The following is a 20,809-nucleotide window of genomic DNA, read 5'->3' as shown; positions in this document are numbered from 1 at the left end:
TTAGAACATGGGGTTGTGCCCCATTTCGGCACTTTCAGTATTGGTAGGACATGGTTGGGTATAGTGACCAAGTTTTTTTAGCCTGAGTGGTGGACACGACGGGCTGCGCGATAATTAAACTCATTCACAAATTGGAGGCCACCAAGGACAAGCTAAGGGTTTGATGCAAGGGTGGAGCCAATGATCTGCCACAACAAATAATGGAGGTTAAGACCAAAATCAAGCATGTACAGTCCCAAAGTGAAAGTGGCCATCTTGAGGCCATTGACGAAGAATGCAATCTCAAGCGCGATCTTTCCATGCTATTGTGGTTAGAAGAGCGTCTATGGCGTTAGAAATCTAGACTCAAATGGATGAGGGATGGAGACCTAAACACCAAATTCTTCTAGGGGATCGCTATTGGGAGGAGACGGAGGAACAAAATCGAAACCATCTTCCACGAGGGACATGTCCTAACAGATATGCCTGAAATTTTTACGGCATGCAAGGATTTCTTTGCTGGTTTATTAGGGACTACCCATGGTTCTTGGTGCTTACCTCATACCCTCACTCCAGGTCCTGCAGTGTTGCCAGAGGAGAATGCTGAACTTTTGAAACATGTCGCTGCAACAGAAATCCAGTGGGCAGTAATCAAGGCTGATAGAGAATCCGCGCCTAGCCCAAATGGGTTTGGTAATACCCTCTTTCAGAAAAACTGGAGCATTGTGCAGGCGGCAGTAGCAACAGCTATATGTGATTTTTTTTATTCCGGCAGATTGGTTAAATCTATCAATAAGACCCACATTATACTTCTGCCAAAGGAGTAAGGCGCGACGCAGGTGGACAAACTTCGGCCCATCTCCCTTTGTACTAGCACTCTGAAATTCATTACTAGGATTATGGTCCAATGCATGCGGCCCATCCTTAACATGATTATGTCCAAGAACCAAAGCACTTTTCTGCAAGAAAGATGCATTCAAGACAATTTTCTACTCAGCCAAGAAATTGTCCACATTTTTCAAAACAACAAGAAGCAAGCAGCTTGCATCAAAATCGATTCAAGCAAGGCTTACGGCAGAGTTGATTGGGGATTCTTGAAGGCTACCCTATGTCATCTTGGTTTTCATGAACTATGGATTCCGAAAATTATGACAATCGTCTCCTCAGTCAAATCGGCGCTTCTTATCAACCGAGATTTGGTTTGAGAACAAGAGAGGTCTAAGGTAGGGGGACCAACTCTCTGCCTACCTTTTTATCACTGTTATGGAAATGCTCACTCACAGCATTCAAGCACACATTAATAGTAAGCAAATTAAGATCACGTCCATGGGGGCTGGTACCACTTCCCCTTTCTCCACGTTATATGCAGACCTATTACAGGACTTGCAAAACCTGAAAGTGTGTTTGGACGAATTCTTCTCATGCTCCGACCTGTTAAGGAAAGATTTGACAAGGAGATATGCAATGGATGAATGTTATCAATCAATGATTATCGAGTAAATCAATCAGAGATTATCGAGTGAAGGATCTTCTCAAACTGTAGAAATAATTTTGAATTATTACCATATATGTTTCAATGTTGTAACGTTATATAGTTGTACCATTCATGTAACGTTATGTAACTGATAAAAAATTACAGTATATAATACAAGGTACACTCTTGCAAGAGATATGCAAGAGAGTTACTCATACTCATCCTCTTGAGTGGTCACTTTCTCGTCTTTTTGTTTCACATTTCTTTCGTGATACTAGAGCTATCTGTGTGGTTCTTGGTGCTCCTCTGTTCTGGTTGTCCATTTGTTCAGTCATAGTTATTTTGAGTGTTCCTAATTACTTGCACATCAACAAAGGTACCAACCTTTGTTGGTCCTCTTACTGCTCAAGTTTCATCCTCTATTAGTTTCGGTTCCAAGAAACCCATTCTTGACCAAAACTGTCGCCAGAACCTTCTGCTTTTCGGCTTGCAACTTCTTCTTCTTCAGTGTAGGGAAACACAACATCTGATATTGTTCATCTACACACTGTCACTGGTGTCAGCCTCCGTTGCTCCTCACGCTGCTCAGGAAACATCCCTTGCTCATTGTGGTTCCAAGGAGCCCATCCTTACTTGAAACCGTCGCCTGAGCCGGCTGGAACCTTCTGTTTTCTGACTGCCTCTCTTACTGCATCTTTTGTAAAACAAAGGAAATCAACTTCCACTTTTCACCTTAAAAACTCGGCGATGTTTCCTTGCTCAGCAGATCCCCTCGAGGTTGCACAGGAAGCATCGCTAAGGAGTCTTCTTTTCATCGGACTAGTGCTCGACTATATTCAGTACCAGAGTTGGCCAGAATCAGGTGGTTTCTGGTCGCCTATCTGCGAGTCCTCTTTTCAGTGCGTGAAAAAGGGGAAATCGGTCGGTGCTAGTTTAGCATGTGAAAAAAAAAGAGAGGGAAATCGGCCACACCCAACTGATTTCCTTGAATGACCGGTGCTATCTCCTCTCGCCCCCTTCTCTCACGCCACCAAAACTGTCGATAGGGCTGCTCGACGTCTGCGTCTCTGATCTTAGACGGAGAGAGAGAAATCCCTTTGATAAGGTGTGGTTCTCGATTTTTGCATAACTCTGCCTTTGAATCTCTACTCCTTAGTATTCTCTGTATTTTTTGGTGGTGTTTGAGTTCCATGGCTGCCACGATGCCTATTCAATGTGTAGAAACATGCAACACACAAAAGAAGAAGAGAGGAACACACGATATACGTGGAAAAACCTCAGAAAGAGGAAAAAACCACGGGAAGCTCTGACCTAGGTGCACACGGCAACCTTAGGAGAGAGAAAATTATATTCACTTAATCACACAATTACACTTAAGTGAAGATTATATAGGAGGGAGAGAAGAATGCCGCCTAGGGTACCGAGCCGGCCTCGGTACCCGTGCCCCATGGGACCGGGTCCAGAAATGGACCCGGTTCCCCATTACATCTATTTTAACACTCCCCCTCAAGCTTGGCATACATGTCAAACATGCCAAGCTTGCTAACATTTTTCTCAAATTGAGATGTACATAAAGACTTAGTTAAAACATCAGCAACTTGATCTTCATACTTCATGTAGGGCAGGATCAACTCCTTAGAATCTATGCGTTCCCGTATGAAATGGCGATCGATCTCCACATGTTTGGTTCTGTCGTGCAAGACTGGATTGTTTGCCAAGTTAATAGCCGACTTGTTGTCACAATACATCCTCATCTTCTCTTCCATTTTCACCCCAATATCTGCTAACAGAATTTTGAGCCATAACATTTCTGTAACCCCCATGGCAACCGCCCTGTATTCAGCCTCAGCACTGGACCTGGAACAAACTTCTTGTCTTTTACTTCTCCATACCACCAGGTTACCTCCAAGAAAGATGCAGTATCCTGTGGTAGACCTTCTAGTATCTGTGCAACCTGCCCAGTCGGCGTCAGAGTATCCTTCAATACTGAGTTGACTTTGTCGAGTATAGAGCAGTCCTTTCCCTGGGTCATTCTTTAAGTATCCCAATACTCTTTCAGCACTCTTCCAATGACAATCAGTAGGGGCATGCATAAACTGACTTAACACACCCACAGCATACGTAATATCCGGGCGAGTAAGGGTGAGATAAATGAGTTTACCAACCAGCCGCTGATACCTCCCTTTTCCTTCCTCATCCAAGATCGTCCCAGTTTTGATACTTATCCTTGTGCCAGACTCCATTGGAGTAAGAAAGGGCCTGCATCCCAGTTTACCTGTCTCTTTTAGAAGGTCCAAAGTGTATTTCCTTTGGCTCATAACAAGACCAGTCTCAGATCTAGCAATCTCAATTCCCAAAAAATACCTCAGTTTACCCAAATCTTTGAGGTCAAATTCAGCAGCTAACGTTTCTTTCATCTTCCTTTTTTCTTCTTCGTCATCACCTGTGACAATCATATCATCAACATATACTAGTAGGAGGCTCACCAGACCATTTCTCTGCTTGATGAAGAGGGTGTGATCACCATTTCCCTGTTTATATCCATTAGTCTTCATCACAACCCTTAGTCTTTCAAACCACGCTCTAGGGGACTGCTTGAGGCCATACAATGCTTTCTTGAGATAACAACACTTTCCTTTCTGCGCATATCCAGGCGGCATGCTCATATAGACTTCTTCCTCAAGGTGACCATTCAAGAAGGCGTTCTTGACATCAAGTTGGTCCATGCTCCACTTCTTTTGTACTGCCAGAGCTAAGATGACCCTTACTGTCTTCAGTTTAGCAACGGGAGCGAACGTCTCAAGATAGTCAATCCCATATTTCTGGCTAAACCCCTTTGCAACAAGACGAGCTTTATAGCGTTCTACAGTGCCATCAGGTTTGTACTTCACAGTAAACACCCACTTGGAACCAACTAAGTGAGTTCCATTAGGAATATCAACAACCTCCCACGTATTGTTCTTTGTCAGGGCGTCCATCTCCTCTGTCATGGCCTGTAGCCATTTGGGATCCTCCCTGGCATCCTCCACTGACCTGGGAATAACAGCCATATATAAAGAGGTAATAAAGCACTTGTAGTCTTTACTGAGTTTAGCATACGAGACAAATCTCTGAATAGGGTGAGAAGTACATGACCTGGTGCCTTTGCGTAGGGCTATGGGAAGATCTTCATTCATTGGACTTGGATCATCCGGGGAGCTCACAAGATCGGGATTGGTAACATCAACAACCTCCATCACATCATTCTTCTTCCTGTTGTAAACCTGACCAAACAAATGATCACGGGACTGTTCTTCCACAGGGCCCCCTTCCATCTGACTGTCTCTGTCCTCACTGACTGTGTCAACCACACTCACACTCGGAGAACTAGCCGTGTAATCCAAGAAATCTGTGAACTGAATCAACTGATGCGAAGAATACTCGTCCACTCTCTCACCTAAACACTCCCCCTGAAGAGGATTCGTAGGAAAGTATGCCTCGTGTTCATGAAAGGTAACATCCCTGGAGACAAAGACTCTGGAAGTGCTAGGGTCAACACACTTGTATCCCTTCTGAGTGGAGGAATACCCCAAAAAGACCGCTTTGATGGACCGAGGATCAAGTTTCTTGAGAGTGGAACTATGATCATGGACAAAGCAAACACACCCAAACACCCGAGGGGTCAAAGGCCAGGGACTCTGATTAGGCCACAAAACAGAATGAGGGGAATGACCATTCAACACACGAGTAGGCATACGGTTAATGAGATGAGCACTAGTGAGAAGTGCATCACCCCAGTACCGCTTAGGGACATGACGTTGAAACATAATGGCCCGGGTGACATTTAACAAATGACGGTTCTTCCTTTCAGCCACGCCATTCTGAGGAGGTGTGTAGCTACAGGATGTTTCATGTATAATACTCTTGCTTCGCAAGAAGTCATCAAGGGATAGGGAGACATACTCTCGAGCATTGTCAGTACGAAGGGTCTGAACAGGGGTTTGGAATTGAGTTTCAACAAATGCAACGAAGTTTTTGACAATGCCGGGAACCTCACTACGTTCTTTCAACAAGTACACGAACGTACAACGAGAGTAGTCATCGATAAGAGTCATTAAATAATGAAAACCACGACCAGTGGGCACTCCCGAAGGACCCCAAACATCAGAGTGAACCAAAGCAAAAGGATGGCCGGTTTTATTGAACGAAATAGGGTACGAGGCCCTAACATGCTTAGACAATTGACACACTTCACAGGCGAAGGTGTCCAAAGAAACAGACCGAAACATCTTAGGAAACAATTGTTTAATCAACTGAAAAGGAAGATGACCAAGTCTCTCGTGCCAGCGCATAATAGCGGATCTGTCCTCCACGTCAGATAACTGTCCACTGGTAGCTGAAATCAAAGCAGAGGCAACCTGTACTGGCATTCTGTAGAGACCGTCAATAGCCGAACCAATCCCAATCTTCTGCCCCGTCCCCAAGTCCTGCAGTAAACAACGATCAACAGAGAATATTAGATTACAGTTTAGCTCTTTGGTAATACTGCTGACAGATAACAAATTCACGGGAATATTCGGAACATGCAGGACATTATGAAGACAGTATTTGTTCAGTAATGATAAACTCCCTTTTCCAGCCACAGAAATAGAAGAACCATCAGCCATAGAAACACGCTGCTGCCCAAAAGTCAACTTGTATTCTTGAAACATCTTAGGGTCCCCGGTCATATGATGAGTAGCCCCACTGTCAACAATCCAATCACCGGGAGAGGAATTACCTTGATCACTTGTAGCAACAAGAGCCTGAGCTAATTTAGCTCCATCAGACGTAGATGTGTCCTCTGACATAGTAGAAAGGCGACTGATGTGAGCTTGTAGTTCCTTGATTTGATCAGGGGAAAGCCTCGATTTTTCACCACTTGAAGAACCACTCTGAGTTGAGTCCTGCACAAGAGGACCTCGCCGACTAGACGGAGGGCGACCACGAACAAGTCTCTTCTCAGGGTGAAGATCCCAACAGAAGTCAACAGAATGTCCTGATTTGTGACAATGTGTACATCGCCTAACAGGGCGCGGTCCAGACACAGAAGAACGGCTAACAAAGGCCGAGGGACCAGTCCCGTGACTGGGGTCAATGTGCATCACTTGACGCCTTTGTTCCTCGGATTCCACTTTGGCATAAACATCTTCTATTCCAGGAATCTCATCACAATTGAGAATTTGACTCCGAATGGATTCAAACTCATCACGCAAGCCTCCAAGGAAGAGGAACGTCCGGTCCATCCATTCCTTTTCCCAGTACCGAGCATGATCAGAACCACAGTCCCAGTTATCATTCACATGATAATCAAGTTCCTCCCACTTAGTTTTCAGGGCTGCATAGAAGGAGGCAACAGACAGGTCACCCTGTTTCAGAGAATAAATACTGCGTTTAATCTGATACGTACGCAGAACCCTTTTCTTGCGACCATACATCCTTGCAAGCACAGTCCACATATCAAACGAAGTCGGCTTCCGCAGAATAAGAGGCTGAATATCAGCGGACACAGAGCTGATGATCCACACCTTAACCTGACTGTCTTCCAACACCCACGTCGCCCATTGAGGATCAGTTTTGCTGGGCGCCGGTTTGTCGCCTGTAATATAGGAAAGACGACCACGGCTCGTTATCCCAATCTCGAGAGCAGCAGACCAAGAGAGATAATTGTCTTTAGTCAGACGAATGGGCGTGACCTGAACCGGCAAGATCTCGCTCTTGGGAGCGCTGCCCGCGTCAAAGGCCATATCACTTTTAGGTGCAATCTCTTCCGCCATCACAAGCAGTCAAGTTAGACACAACACCAGGCAACAACAAGACAGCACGGCAGCGGCTGAAACACCAGCACCACACGGAACCTTAGGTGTCGGCGACGGCGCTGGATCGCCCGACGGCGGCGACGCAGAGGCGTGACAGCGCTGGACACCCACGGCAGCGGAAAGAGGGGATGGCGCTGGATCGTCCGACGGCGGAAAAGGAGACACCCACGGCAGCGGAAGTCACAAGCGGCAACAGGCGGCGGCGCTGGATCGTCTGACGGCGGCGGCGCAGAAGATCCCAATGGCGGCGGCGCGGGAAACCCTAACGGCGCAGGCGGCAGCGGTGCAAGGGCGACTACGAAGATATGAGACGAAGCCGAACGATCTCACGGCTCTGATACCATGTAGAAACATGCAACACACAAAAGAAGAAGAGAGGAACACACGATATACGTGGAAAAACCTCAGAAAGAGGAAAAAACCACGGGAAGCTCTGACCTAGGTGCACACCGCAACCTTAGGAGAGAGAAAATTATATTCACTTAATCACACAATTACACTTAAGTGTAGATTATATAGGAGGGAGAGAAGAATGCCGCCTAGGGTACCAAGCCGGCCTCGGTACCCGTGCCCCATGGGATCGGGTCCAGAAATGGACCTGGTTCCCCATTACATCTATTTTAACACAATGGAATGTTGTTGTTGCACAGGTCTTGGTCAAACTCAACCGTGATAACTACTTGTTATGTCGAAGTCAACTAGAGTCAGTAATGGACTCTCAAGATCTTCTTGACTTCGTTGATGGGACCCAATTCGAACCACTGAAGGAGATGACAAAGGACCGCATAACTGAAGTGAATCCAGAATTTGTTGGATGGAGAAAAATGGATTGTCTTGCATTAAGCTGGATCAAGACAACGGTCACGAAAGTTGTGTTGGGGCAGATTATGTGCACCAAAACTACTTATGATACATCTTCGACCCTTGAGAAATCATGTGGTTCTCAGTCCCCTTTGAGAATCATGTTGTTGCGTAAGGAGTTGCTTTTGATCAAGAAGGGAAGTATGTTTATGCAAGCATATTTAGATAAAATCATATTTCTTTCGGATACTTTATCCACAGCTGGTCAAGAAATTTTCGATCAAGATCTAGTACAAGTCACTCTTAATGAATTGTCATCAGAATATGAGAGTCTTACAACCATGCTTACGTCTATCATCATCAAAACTTTCATTTTCTGAACTATTTGATCTTCTGCTCAATCAAGAAAAAACGGCTTGCCATACTTAAGTCGACTTCGACTGAAGTTGTTCAGCCAGCATTGCAGGTTATCAACCACACTGGGTTCAACATTTTTCGCAGGCAGCATCGAGGCCGAGGATTTTTCTGCGGCGAAGGAGGAAGAAATCATGGTGGTCGTGAAAATCTATTTCAAGGGCATGGCAATCAGCCCCAGTCACAACAGCGATCTGGTATAGCTAACACACAATATCAATGCCCTCCTATTGTTTGCCAATTTTGTGGACAGAAGGGGCACTAAACTCGTACATGCTACGACATTCCTTAAGCCTACTTTGCCATGAGTCTTGGTGCCCAGATACAGGTGCTACAAATCATATTATAGAAAATGATGATATGATGCACCACAAAGCTCCTTAGGATGGACAAGAGAACGTGAGCTCCTTTGGATGGACAAGAGAACGTCATGATTGGTAATGGTTCTCACCTTTCTATTAATCATACTGGTGATCTATTAATTGATGTTGATGGGAATTTTTTTAAACTCAAGAATACTCTTTACTTCCCCACTATTGCTTACAATTTGTTATTGGTTGGAAAATTTACTACGGACAATGACTGTATCTTTGAGTTCTCACCATATGATTTTGTGATCAAGGATCGACGAACAAACAAGATTCTTGTTCAGGTACCAAAGAAGTGTAATGGACTTTATCCCATTATGCTTAAGAGAGCTAGCAAGAATCAAGAAAGAACAGCCTTTTGCAGTTGGTTTTCACGCCAGAATAATGCAACTTGTTATGAGCTATGGCACCGTCGGTTAGGACATGCGAGTAAAAGGATTGTGAATCTTTTAAGTTGTAGTTGTTTAATTTCAATAAACTCTTCGTCTAGAAGAGATGTTTGTGAATCTTGTCTTGTTGGTCAAATGCATAAACAACCATCTGGAAGAGATGTTTGGGGACCGGCTCCTGCATTCTCTAAAGATGGTTTCAGATACTTCCTTCTGATAGTTGATAATTTTTCTCGCTATTCATGAATATTTCCACTAAAGACAAAATCTGAAGTAGTCAATTGTGTTCACAATTTCAAAGTCTTTGTGGAGAAACAATTGAATTCAACTATTTCCACCATTCAATCAAACAATGGCTGTGAATTCTGCAACAAGGCGTTGGAATCGTTCTGTGAAGAACATGGAATTCTCCATCGATTTTCATGTCCTTATACACCTAAATAAAATAGCATAGTTGAAAGAAAGAACAGACATGTTGTAGAAACTGGTTTGAGTATGTTGCATGATTCAGGGTTCAACTACATATTTTGGGTTGAATCTTTCAGGGCTGCAGTATACATCATTAATTGGTTACCGACTATTAAGCTCAAACGAAAAGCTTTATTTCAGTTGTTGTTTGACAGGGTGCTTGATTACACTCTCCTACGAGTTTTTGGGTCAATATGTTATCCACTTCTCACTTTATCTTACAGCACCAAATTCCAACCAAAGACCACTTGGTGCATTTTTCTAGGCTATGCAAGCAAACATAAAGGGTATATTTGTTATGATGTCACACTTTAAATGACTCTTATATTTCGACATGTGATTTTTTATGAAAGATTTCATAAAGAGCAGTCACCAACAATTTTTTATCCTTCACTATGGACACCCAATGTTAGACTTGATCAAGGTACAAATATTAATCTTGAACATAGCCATTCTCACAACATGTGTCCTCCACTAGTTGAGCCAGCATATCAAATAGCACTCTTTCACTATTCAATCATGCATTAGTACTATGTAGACAACAAAGTTCTCTCATGTCACACGTCACTGATTTTTCAGCTTCACATAATGATTGTCATGACATGCCCATCTCTTTTTCATGAGGTCATGCTGCAAATAGGTCCATACCACAACAACCAAGCCTCTTATCACCTCTTGTTACATCATGTTCTCATAATGATCTCCCCGATCTCATCCTATGGTCACAAGGTCGATGACCAATTCCTTGGTACCAGAAACCTTTTGTGTTATGCTAGATCAGAAGGAACCAACCTCGTTTAAAGAACGATTAAGCATACTGACGGGCAACAAGCTATGAAACATGAGATTGAGGCATTCAAACAAAATCACACATGGCATCTCATTCCCAGACGCCCTGGTCTTCGTGTTATTAGCTCAAAATGGGTGTACAAAATTAAACGGAATGTTGATAGGACCATAGCTAGACATAAGGCACGAATTGTTGCTCATGGTTTCCAACAAGAAGAAGGCATCGACTATTCGGAAACATTCAATCCAACAGTAAAACCCACTACCATTTGGGTTTTACTGTCTTTAGCCGTGCAATATGGGTGGCCTCTTTGTCAACTTGATTTTGACAATGTGTTTCTTAATAACTATCTTAATGAAGATGTCTATATGACTCAACCTGAAGGATTTGAAGATCAAGAACATCCTACTTATGTATACAGACTAGAAAAAGCCATCTATGGTCTCAAACAAGCTCCTCAAGCTTGGTATCATCGACTCAGTTGTCATCTCCAAAAGCTTGCTTTCTTCAACTCACAATTTGATGCATCATTATTTATTTATTCCAAAGGCACTATCAAACTTTATATGCTCATTTATGTTGACAATATAATCCTTGTTGTATCGCCCCCATCTCTTGTTGACTGGGTTATTCGACAACTACACGATACATTTTCAGTGAAAGATCTTATACTCTTATCATATTTTCTTGGGATCGAAGTCGCACGGACAACACATTCGATATATCTATGTCAACAATCTTATATCTCCAATATCATCAAACGAGCTAATGTGGTCAAGGCTAAGCCCATTGTTTCACCGATAAGTACTAATAAAGACAAAGAGTCATCTCCAATGCGTTTTGATGATCCTTCCTTATATCGAAGTGTGGTGGGGGCATTACAATGTGCCACTCTTACTAGACTAGACATAGCATTTGTTGTCAATCCAGCTTGCCAATTCATGCACTCTCCTACAGTGAATCATTGGATAATGGTTAAACGAATCCTGCATTACTTGAGTGGAACCAGTCATTATGTATTGCATCTTAAACCATCGTCAGCATTACAACTTTGCACCTTTGCATATGCCGACTGGGCAGGAAGTCCAGAAGATAGAAAATTTACAGGTGGATTTGTTGTATTATTAGGAGATAATATCACATCTTGGGCGTCTAGGAAACAACGAACTGTTGCTAGATCTAGCATTGAAGCTGAATACAAATCTTTAGCGTGTACAGCTGTTGAACTTCTTTAGCTAAAATCACTTCTCAAAGAACTGGGGATAAATTTATCATCTTCACATGTTCTTTGGTGTGACAACATTGGAGCATTATATCTTGCAGCCAATCCAGTTTTGCATGCTCGAACTAAACATGTGGAAGTGGATTTTCATTTCGTTTGAAACCATGTAAATTAAGGAAATATCTAAGTTCAATTCATATGATCTGCTGAGCAACTGGCTGATGGAATGACGAAAGCTCTCTGCATTAATTCGTTCAACCTGTTTAGAGACAAGCTAAACATGGTTGAACCAACATTCACCTTGAGGGAGCATGTTAAGGAAAGATTTGACAAGGAGATATGCAACATATGAAAGTTATCAATCAGGGATTATCGAGTGAAGGATCTTCTCAAACTATAGAAAGAATTTTGAATTATTACCATATATGTTTCAATGTTGTAACATTGTATAGCTATACCATTCTTGTAAGGTTATGTAACTGATCACAAATTATAGTATATAATACAATGTATATTCTTGCAAGAGATATACAAGAGAGTTACTCATACTCATCCTCATGAGTCGTCACTTTCTTGTTTTCTTGTTTCACATTTCTTTCACAGCCTGGTTATGAACATTGCCGAAAGTTCAGTTCTCCCTTTCAACATGGACAGTCGGGTGCTTTCTCAAATGAAGCGTGAAATGGGCTGGAGCAGGATTAAAGAGAAAGTCGCTTGGAAGTTTGGCAATAGTGCATTCCCCTCCAGACGAAAAACGTGACAGAGGAACAATGTTCTATCTTCCCACAAGGTAGCACTCTAGAAACATAAATGTCTTTCTTTTGCAGGCCGATTGAGTTTAATCGAGCACGTTCTCTCTCTGGTGCCAAGCTATTGGATCTTGGTGGTTAAAATCCTCGCTACCACCTGTAAACAGTTGAATAAGATGGCGATTGATTTTCTTTGGGGCGATATGGCAGACAGTAGAAGTTACCACCGTATGAATTGGTCCACTCTATGCCTCCCAAAATTAGAGGGAGGTGGAGGCCTTAGAGACATCAAGGAAACTAACCTGGCCAATATGGCCTTTTTAGTTTTCCGAGTGTCGTAGCAGGCCTCTTCCTAGGCGTCCCTGGTTAAAGTTTGGTATTGCGAGCATAAAGGACTGCTCGACAGTAGTATGAGGGGTAAAAGGGTGTCCAGAGCTTGGTGAAGGGCGTTGCAGTCCTGGAGCAGGATTAAAGAGAAAGTCGCTTGGAAGTTTGGCAATAGTGCTTTGGCAAAGTTTTGGACAAACCATTGGAGAGAAAAATGTCTGATTGACAAGATCCCTATATCCCACGTCCATCTAGTCCAAGAAATCATCACCTGCCCGGTTAAGGAGATCATAGAGGAGAACGGGAAATAATAATGGACTTCCTCGCCAGACTTAATACCCCCTTCACTTGCCCTAGTCTTTGGGCTGGGTTGTCGGATGTTCTGGTATGGAAGAATGGAGATAAAGGTGGCATCAACTGACACGAAATCTGGCAAAGAATCTGGAAGAAAGGTAGTGAGAATAATGACAATATGCTAGTTTGGAAAGGGAGACGACTCCCAAGGGCTGCCTGGGTGGTCTATATAGGTAGTTCCGGTCGTCTTCCTGCAGATGGCCTCGTGCAAAAGCAAGGTCTATCTCTCGCTTCCAGGTGCCATGTAATTGAATATATCAAACACCTTTTCTTCGGCTACAAGGGAGTTCGATCCGTTTGGATTTGCATTTATAGTAAAGTTAGAGAGGGCTGCACCATGGCATTGGAGTCCCCAAAACCTCACGCAAGGACTCAGCAGGTGTCTTAAGAAAGGCTTCAAAGACAAAACTCTAGATAAATGTTGGAAAAATAGTTTCCATATGGCAATCTTGTTCATTTGGAGAACCCGCGATCACTTTAAGCATAAAGGGAGATACCATTTGGCAACTTGGTGAAGCAATTTTGGTCGCACTGCAGTGAGCACTGGTGGAACGTTCAGTGGACCGATTCTTAATGGGTTAAAATTTGTAATTGGCTATGATCTGGTATCCCATGGAGTTCATCAAGATGATACATGGGTTGAAATCAGCATCACCTCATGGTACAAGGCTGGCAGGAAAGGGAGGGCGGGCCTTATTAGAGACGCCGCAGGTCGGTTTCAGTATGGTCTAACCAGAGACTGAGATTCTAATGGACTGCATCGGGATTTTTGCTAACATGGATGATAACTTAAGGCGAATTTACATTCTGGCGAATGAATGATGGTGATTGGAAGCAACACTACGCAGGTCTGACATTGTGATCAACTCACTGGTCAGCAATAGCTTCTTGAGCAGGTTTGCCATTTGCAAGAGATGGCCTCTTCCTGAAGCCTCTAATCGTTTGATGATTATTCCGGACAATGTATTGTATACCAAATAGAATCCCATAGATAACATGTGGGACCCATTAATAGAAAGCCCTACGATGAGCTGCTGTACATATTTCTCAATTTCGTTGCAATAAAAGGATGGGGGCCTCACCCCCAAGCAGTCTTTGTCTGGAAGTATACTAATAGTGAATTAATGCTTTAAATGAGGCGGCTGATTTACATTAAAATTGTGAGTATGTAGTCCGACCCAGACTCCTCCTCCTCTTAATTTCTTTGACTACTGATCCATGGTTTTCATAATTTAATGTGGACCCGAAATCCCCAATTGTGAAATCTAATGCTTGCTTCAACTGTGTATATATTGAATCTCAGATCAGATGCTATCAAACGTTGCCCCTTAGATCTGCGACCTACATGGGCCGGACCACGATTTGAAATACATGATTTTGAAATCCGGTTGTTGGACTTCAATTTCTGGTCTCAGCCTTTGATATTAGATCTAAGACTATCAAACATAAACGTGTTCATATGGGAAATTGATATGAGAAAGTAATTATCAAAATCTATCTCTCTTATCAATAAGAAATGTGGTCATAAACCCTATTGAGAACAGCCGTAAAACCTTTAAGTGCATTTTCTCTTCTCTAGTATTTACTAGTGGCGCGCACTACAAAAAAAAAAAAAAAAAACCTTATGTTTACTGACGGTAGAAAGCATTGGGTGAAAGTAAGAGAACCGTCGATTATAGTTTTACTTGACGGCAGTAATAACCTGTCAGTATGGACATCTTGTCGAGGGCTGATGCATCTTAGCCAAAAGTTAAAATTTATAAAATTAAAGTAAGTGCCCCTTCAGGATTAAAATTTAAAATACTGCTGCATCTTAGCCAAAAATTAATGGCTCAGCCACTTATACTTGCAAACACCACAATTCGGATAAAACCGGATCGCATGGGACAGGACCACTTGAAACCAGCCCCAGGAAGTATACCATGACTTAAACGAATCTTTTAATTGATAATAAAAGTTCAATTATTTAAATTCATGCATGCTTTAAGGTGGCGTGTACATGAGTTCTACATTAGAAGTGACTACTTTAAATAGTTGTTGATGAATTACAAATTTACAAATAAAAGGAAATATAAATCAAGATTTTAGGTAACAATATATTGGTGGATTCCAAGAGGGTTGGTGCAATGGACAGTATAGAAGCTGATAAGTGGTCAGTTTCCATTTTAAATCATCAAGGCATTAACTCCGTGTGCTGCAAAAAGAGAGCTACTGATCTAAGAATTAGACTTGGCTCTGAGTTCTTCGTTAAAAGTTGGTCAGTATTTTCCACTCGGACATCAAGTAGGCTTTCTAAACATGAAATAATAAACAAGTGTGGTCACGGCCAATTTCGGTTCCGTTTAATCTCTCCTACATGGTCGCATATCTTTCTGGCCAGGAGCGGAGATAGGTGTGGGCTATGTGTGGGAATTTGATGTACACGGAACCCCCAAAAAAAATCTTATTTTTGTATTGATATTTGCTAGCAATTTTTCTTATTTACAAATTGCTGACCATAAAAATTTTAAAATTTTATACCTAGTGTCCTTTAGTCAGAATTTTTTTGCTTTGCCCTTGGTTTCCTCTAAAGAATGGAGTCTCTTTGACCTCTTGGTGCATGAATCAAATGTTAGAATAACTCTGGCCATATAATCAATTGAAGCTAAGATAGAAATGACTTATAAAGTTTGAAATGTTAGGTGAAGTGGTAGCTGCTGCATGTGCCACAAGTGTACCTACCTTACCTTGCTACCATTCACACCCATCTCTCCCTTTCTCTCTCTAGATGTAGAACTTGACTTTCCTGTATATAAATACTAGAAGATGTAAAGTGAAGTGAGTGTGAGTTGTGGTGGTAACGATAGGTGCATCATGTTAAACCAGTGCCTCTAGGTCTCTCGGCGAGGAAGGTTTTCTCCGTTAGCACGGCGAGGAAGGTTTTCTCCGTTAGCACGAAAAGGAAAGGAAAGAAGAGAAAAGAAGAATGGGCATCAAGGTCTATGGCCTTCCTAGGTCGACGAATACCGCGCGGGTGCTTGCATGTTTACTTGAGAAGGGGCTCGACTACGAGCTCATCCATGTTGATGTCCTCAATGGAGAGCATAAGCAACAACCTTACCTCTCTCTCAATGTTGGCTCACTCACTTTGCCTCTTTTTCTTTTTCTTTTTTTCAGAAAGGGGGTTTTGAGTTAGCCATGTTTTTTTTCTCCTTTTTATATAGTTGGCACTTAAGTGGTAAGGCAAAAGTTAAAACACACATAGTGTAGCTGGTCAAGTTGGTGATGTAGGAAGAGAAGTGTTTGTAGTTCGATAGGATAAAGTGCGGCACCAAGTTGACAGTAAAGTGTCTCCAAACCAAGCCCCAATGTATGCCCGTGCTTGAAAATAAATAATTTACTTGTAAATTTTAAAAACTTTAGTTTAACCTATATAAAATTTTGAAAACTTATGTTTTGGCCTTTGTTAAAGTTTTGAAAATATAGTTTAACCCCTGCAACAAAAAAAAAAATTCTACCTTCGCCCCTGAAGCTAAGAGAAAAAGGAGCTTTTGCTCTCATCTGGGCAGCTTTCGTTCACCCAAATAATGCACTTCAGTTGAACTTTTGAACCTTCTTCAACTTGAATATTATTATGTCTCCAACAAATAGCGAGTTTTCTCTAATGCTTATTGATCATAGTTTATTATTTAATTAGTAAAATTCATTTCACAAACTTTTTCATTATAAAAGAACAAAGAAAATGTGAGTATATTTTCCATATCTGAAAGAACAATATTATCTTTCTTTTGGCAGCCCTTTGGTAAAATCCCTGCATATGTTGAGGATGATGCAACCGTACTTTTTGGTGAGTTTTCTCAGACCTAGTCTTTCTTCTACTGAGCTCAGTCTGCCTGTTGTTGGTTCAATAGGCTCGGCTCGGCCGATCAAAACATTTTTGTACTGAACATGCTATGAATCTCGCTTCTTACAGAATCAAGAGCTATCACAGACCACATTGCTTCCAAGTACAAGGAGAAGGGGACGGACCTCCTCGGGCCTGAGCTTGGTGGGATAGCCATTGTGGGCTTGTGGATGGAAGTTGAAGCCCACCAGTTCGACGCGCCGGCCTCGGTCTTAATTCACGAGAGCGTCATGAGACCGGCCTTTGGCAAGGCGCCCGACGAGGCCCTGGTCCGAGCTCAGTGCGAGAAGCTCAACAAGGTGTTTGATGTATATGAGGAAAGGTTGTCCAAGTGCAAGTACCTGGCTGGGGACTACTTCTCTCTGGCTGACCTTCACCACCTTCCTTGCCTCCACTACATCATGGCTTCGCCGCACTCCGGCCTCATTACGTCGCGCATGCATGTCAGCGCCTGGTGGGAAGACATATCGTCGCGCGCCGCCTGGAAGAAGGTCTCTGAGCCCATGAAGTTTTGATTGAATCATAGAAGCAAGCCCCTCTTCATGCAGCCATTTGCTCTTGGTGTTGGTGTTTTTGTGTGTTTGTGTGCTTTTCCGTTTGGTAACAGTAACATTATAGTGACATTATGTAAAAATCATGTCGCTATGTGGACCTCGAAGTATTTTTCAACCAACTTTGAGTTGAAAATTTTTAAATCCTATGCATGAACACCGTGGTCTGAATCCTTTGTGATCAGATTCGATGGAAAATTCCTTTTATCATATTTATCGGGTGTTCACATATTCAGATTTGAATCCGGATTTATGCACAAATAATGAAAAAAGACAAATACCAATCTAAATATAGTTTCATGTTCAGCCATCAGAATCCAATCCAACTTTTATTCTCATATCTGGCTCCAAATCTAAATTGGACTTTCCAGATCTCATTTTGCAATTTATATGGATATTGGATATGGGATATTTATTTGGAGTTGAATTAGAATCCAAAGGGACATTGTTTTAAAATCAAGTCTGAATGTATATCTGATTTGATGTCATTTCTTAAATCCGAATGTGATCAGATCTCTCAAGTAACTTTTTTTCGTTTCTGACTTTTTTTAAGAAATTCAATTTGTTTCTTTGTTTGTATCCGATTCATTGACATCTCTAGCTAATCTAAATTGACTTATTAATTAGCAATAAGATGGGGATGAATATTACGTTTACCGCATTTTTATAATGTTTTATCAATTATATATGCCAATCTCTTTAGGTAGTAGAGCAGCGCATTAATATGTACAAATGAAATTAGGTGACTTGCTCATATTAGGTGGACTTGGTAAGGAAATGTGGTTGGTTGCGGCAACCAAGTTCGATTAACTATTGTTCATGTCCAAAACCTATGAGTTGTATTTAATGCACATATAATATGGATTGTGTCCTTTAAGAGGCATTTGATTGCTCAGGATTTGAAATCCATGAATCTGATGTCGAATATTTTTACTGATGTTACAAAAAAATCATGGTAGGTCAAAACTTAAGATCCACACTTAAAGACTCTTACTTTGCTTCTTTGTAGGAAGAAATGGTCGGATTTAAGATCAGATGCTCCCGTTCAGAAATATTGAGAATCTCAAATCCAAGGCAATCAAAGGCCCCTTAAGGAGGGGCACAAATATTTTATATATTTAAATTATTTCTTCTAAAGAACACATCTAATTTATAAATACTTCAATATTTACTTAAATATATCAATCATGATCCACTTTTTTTGTTAGGGTCCTCTTAGGACTATTATGAAATTCCCATTATGGTTTTTTTCTTAAAAAACCACTAATTTTTTTTCTTTCTAAAAATTCAAAGTTTTCAGAAAATCCAATAAATGTGCCCACTTCCTACGTTCCTCCATATTGTACAAACTATATTGTACACCTTCATCTATTGAATCAACGTAATAAAATTCGTATATTTTAATTTTTTAAATTAAAAACTCAAATGGGAAATATGTGGGGACCCAAAAAAAATCAAATTACCTTGCGGAGTAAATGATCAATTCTAGTAATGAAATCTGGGTTTGTAGTTCGGTAACTTAACTAGAACCTAAATCCAATATTTGCATGATGATGATCTGACCCGATTTAGATAAGATTAGATAGAATGCAATCAAATGAAGATTGGATCCCAGATTCGCCAAAGTCGCAAACCTACCACTCTATGCCTTCCTTATATGTAGGGGTGGGTATTCGGCCGGGCCGGCCCCGTCCATTTAAATTAAAAATATATTTTTTAATTATAAAATAATATTTTTTAATATAAAATGTATTTATTAAGAATAAAAAATATTATTAAAACCAAAAAATTAAAAAAAATATTTTTTTTTATCTTACCGGGCCAACCGGGGCCTAGCTATCGGGCCCGGGCCTAGCTGTCGGGCCCGGGCCGGGATTTCTGGGCCGGCCTGGCCTGGCGGCGGCCCGGCCCGACACCCAGCTTTACTTATATGGTCAAGGTCTTCAAGGTCAGGGGCAGAGCCAAGGAACGCAGCGCAGGGGCCCTGGCCCCACAGTTTTGACGAAATCATCTAAATTCTAGAAATCATCAATTGATATTTTCAAACATTAGCCGAACTACACCAATTACCAGTAGAAGGTCCGAATGAAGAATATCTTACTGATTGCTCTGAAATATACTCGATAATCCTTTGTTTACTAGGCTGTAACTCAAAATTCATCCAAAAAAGGTTTAGATTTGGCTCTTTAACCATGATTTATTTATCCCCTTCATTTGAAGAAACAATATCACCAAGCGGTCTCTGAAGAAGATGACCAATCTCTAAAAGACTTGGAAGAAATTCAAGTTCAAGCTAAGATGACCACTGAAAATACTAATAACAAAAACCAATGGAAAATTCCGAATAAACATAGTAACAACCCATACATATAGGTCAAGAAATACATACCTTTGATTTATCTTAGAGAAATAAGAACTAGGAAAAAATAAAAACCTTACCTTCAAAAAAAAATTAAAACAAAATTACATGTGAATTTTAGAAAATTTTACTTATCTTATATAAAAATTTTAAAAAATAATATTTCAGCCCCTATCAAAATTTGAAAACTTTAATTCGGCCCCCCTTATGAAAAATTTATGGCTCCGCCTTTAACCTGAACTCTATTAATGACGATGACAAGAAAGATAGACACAGCATCTTTTTCCTTGTTTTGGTATATTGACTTCAGCCAGTGGCTGGTAGATGGCCGGTTGCCCGTTTCACAAATAGATGTCGACCCCTTGCAGGCGCCAACATAGCCTTAGACCCGGAGGGCTGGGGGACGACTTGTCTCTTCGATGAACGTTTTTCGGAATAAAAATTCACAAGCTGATGTTAGACAGATCCTTAATAATTTATACTAGAATGCACTGTGTTAATATTGAAGGATGGTGTATTAGGCACTTCAAGATAACCTTTTTTTTTTCACACTTAACCTCTTATGCTCTTATGCATTGCTTTATCAACAAGAAAACTACATGACATCTTTGACATCAAATATTCGAACTTGAAGGGCCTTTGAGTTTGAATGGTTCTACTACTGAACATGTAATAAAAATGAATCGAGTCTCAAATTTGTTATAGATGCATAGTTGATGAATATAATATTGCCGGCCTATCGGACTACTTTTTTGGTGATTTTGACTCACGGAGTTAGTTTCTACTCGTCAAAGCTTGATCGCCATCAAAGAAGAAGAAATTGAACTTTTAAGGACCTCTATAC

At 41.4% G+C, this 20,809-nt stretch overlaps 1 protein-coding gene across 1 annotated transcript; it reads left to right on the top strand.

Moving 5' to 3' along the window:
- Positions 1–15,996: 15,996 nt before the first annotated feature.
- LOC116254109 (glutathione S-transferase F13-like) lies at positions 15,997–17,816 on the top strand. The gene is made up of 3 exons (XM_031629217.2): positions 15,997–16,284; positions 16,947–16,998; positions 17,125–17,816. Exons 1-3 carry the CDS (start codon positions 16,138–16,140, stop codon positions 17,568–17,570), a joined length of 645 nt encoding a protein of 214 aa, XP_031485077.1. The 5' UTR covers positions 15,997–16,137; the 3' UTR covers positions 17,571–17,816.
- The last annotated feature ends 2,993 nt before the right edge of the window (positions 17,817–20,809 follow it).

Source organism: Nymphaea colorata, chromosome 5, assembly GCF_008831285.2.
Source record: "Nymphaea colorata isolate Beijing-Zhang1983 chromosome 5, ASM883128v2, whole genome shotgun sequence".
NCBI lineage: Eukaryota > Viridiplantae > Streptophyta > Magnoliopsida > Nymphaeales > Nymphaeaceae > Nymphaea > Nymphaea colorata.
This window is presented reverse-complemented; position numbering and strand designations above follow the sequence as displayed.

Bases quoted from the DNA above. Each gene is read 5' to 3' on its own strand.
- LOC116254109 (XM_031629217.2), top strand. From the start codon at position 16,138: ATGGGCATCAAGGTCTATGGCCTTCCTAGGTCGACGAATACCGCGCGG. The intron at 16,285-16,946 runs GTTGGCTCACTC...TTCTTTTGGCAG, and splicing joins AACCTTACCTCTCTCTCAAT to CCCTTTGGTAAAATCCCTGC. The intron at 16,999-17,124 runs GTGAGTTTTCTC...CGCTTCTTACAG, and splicing joins TGATGCAACCGTACTTTTTG to AATCAAGAGCTATCACAGAC.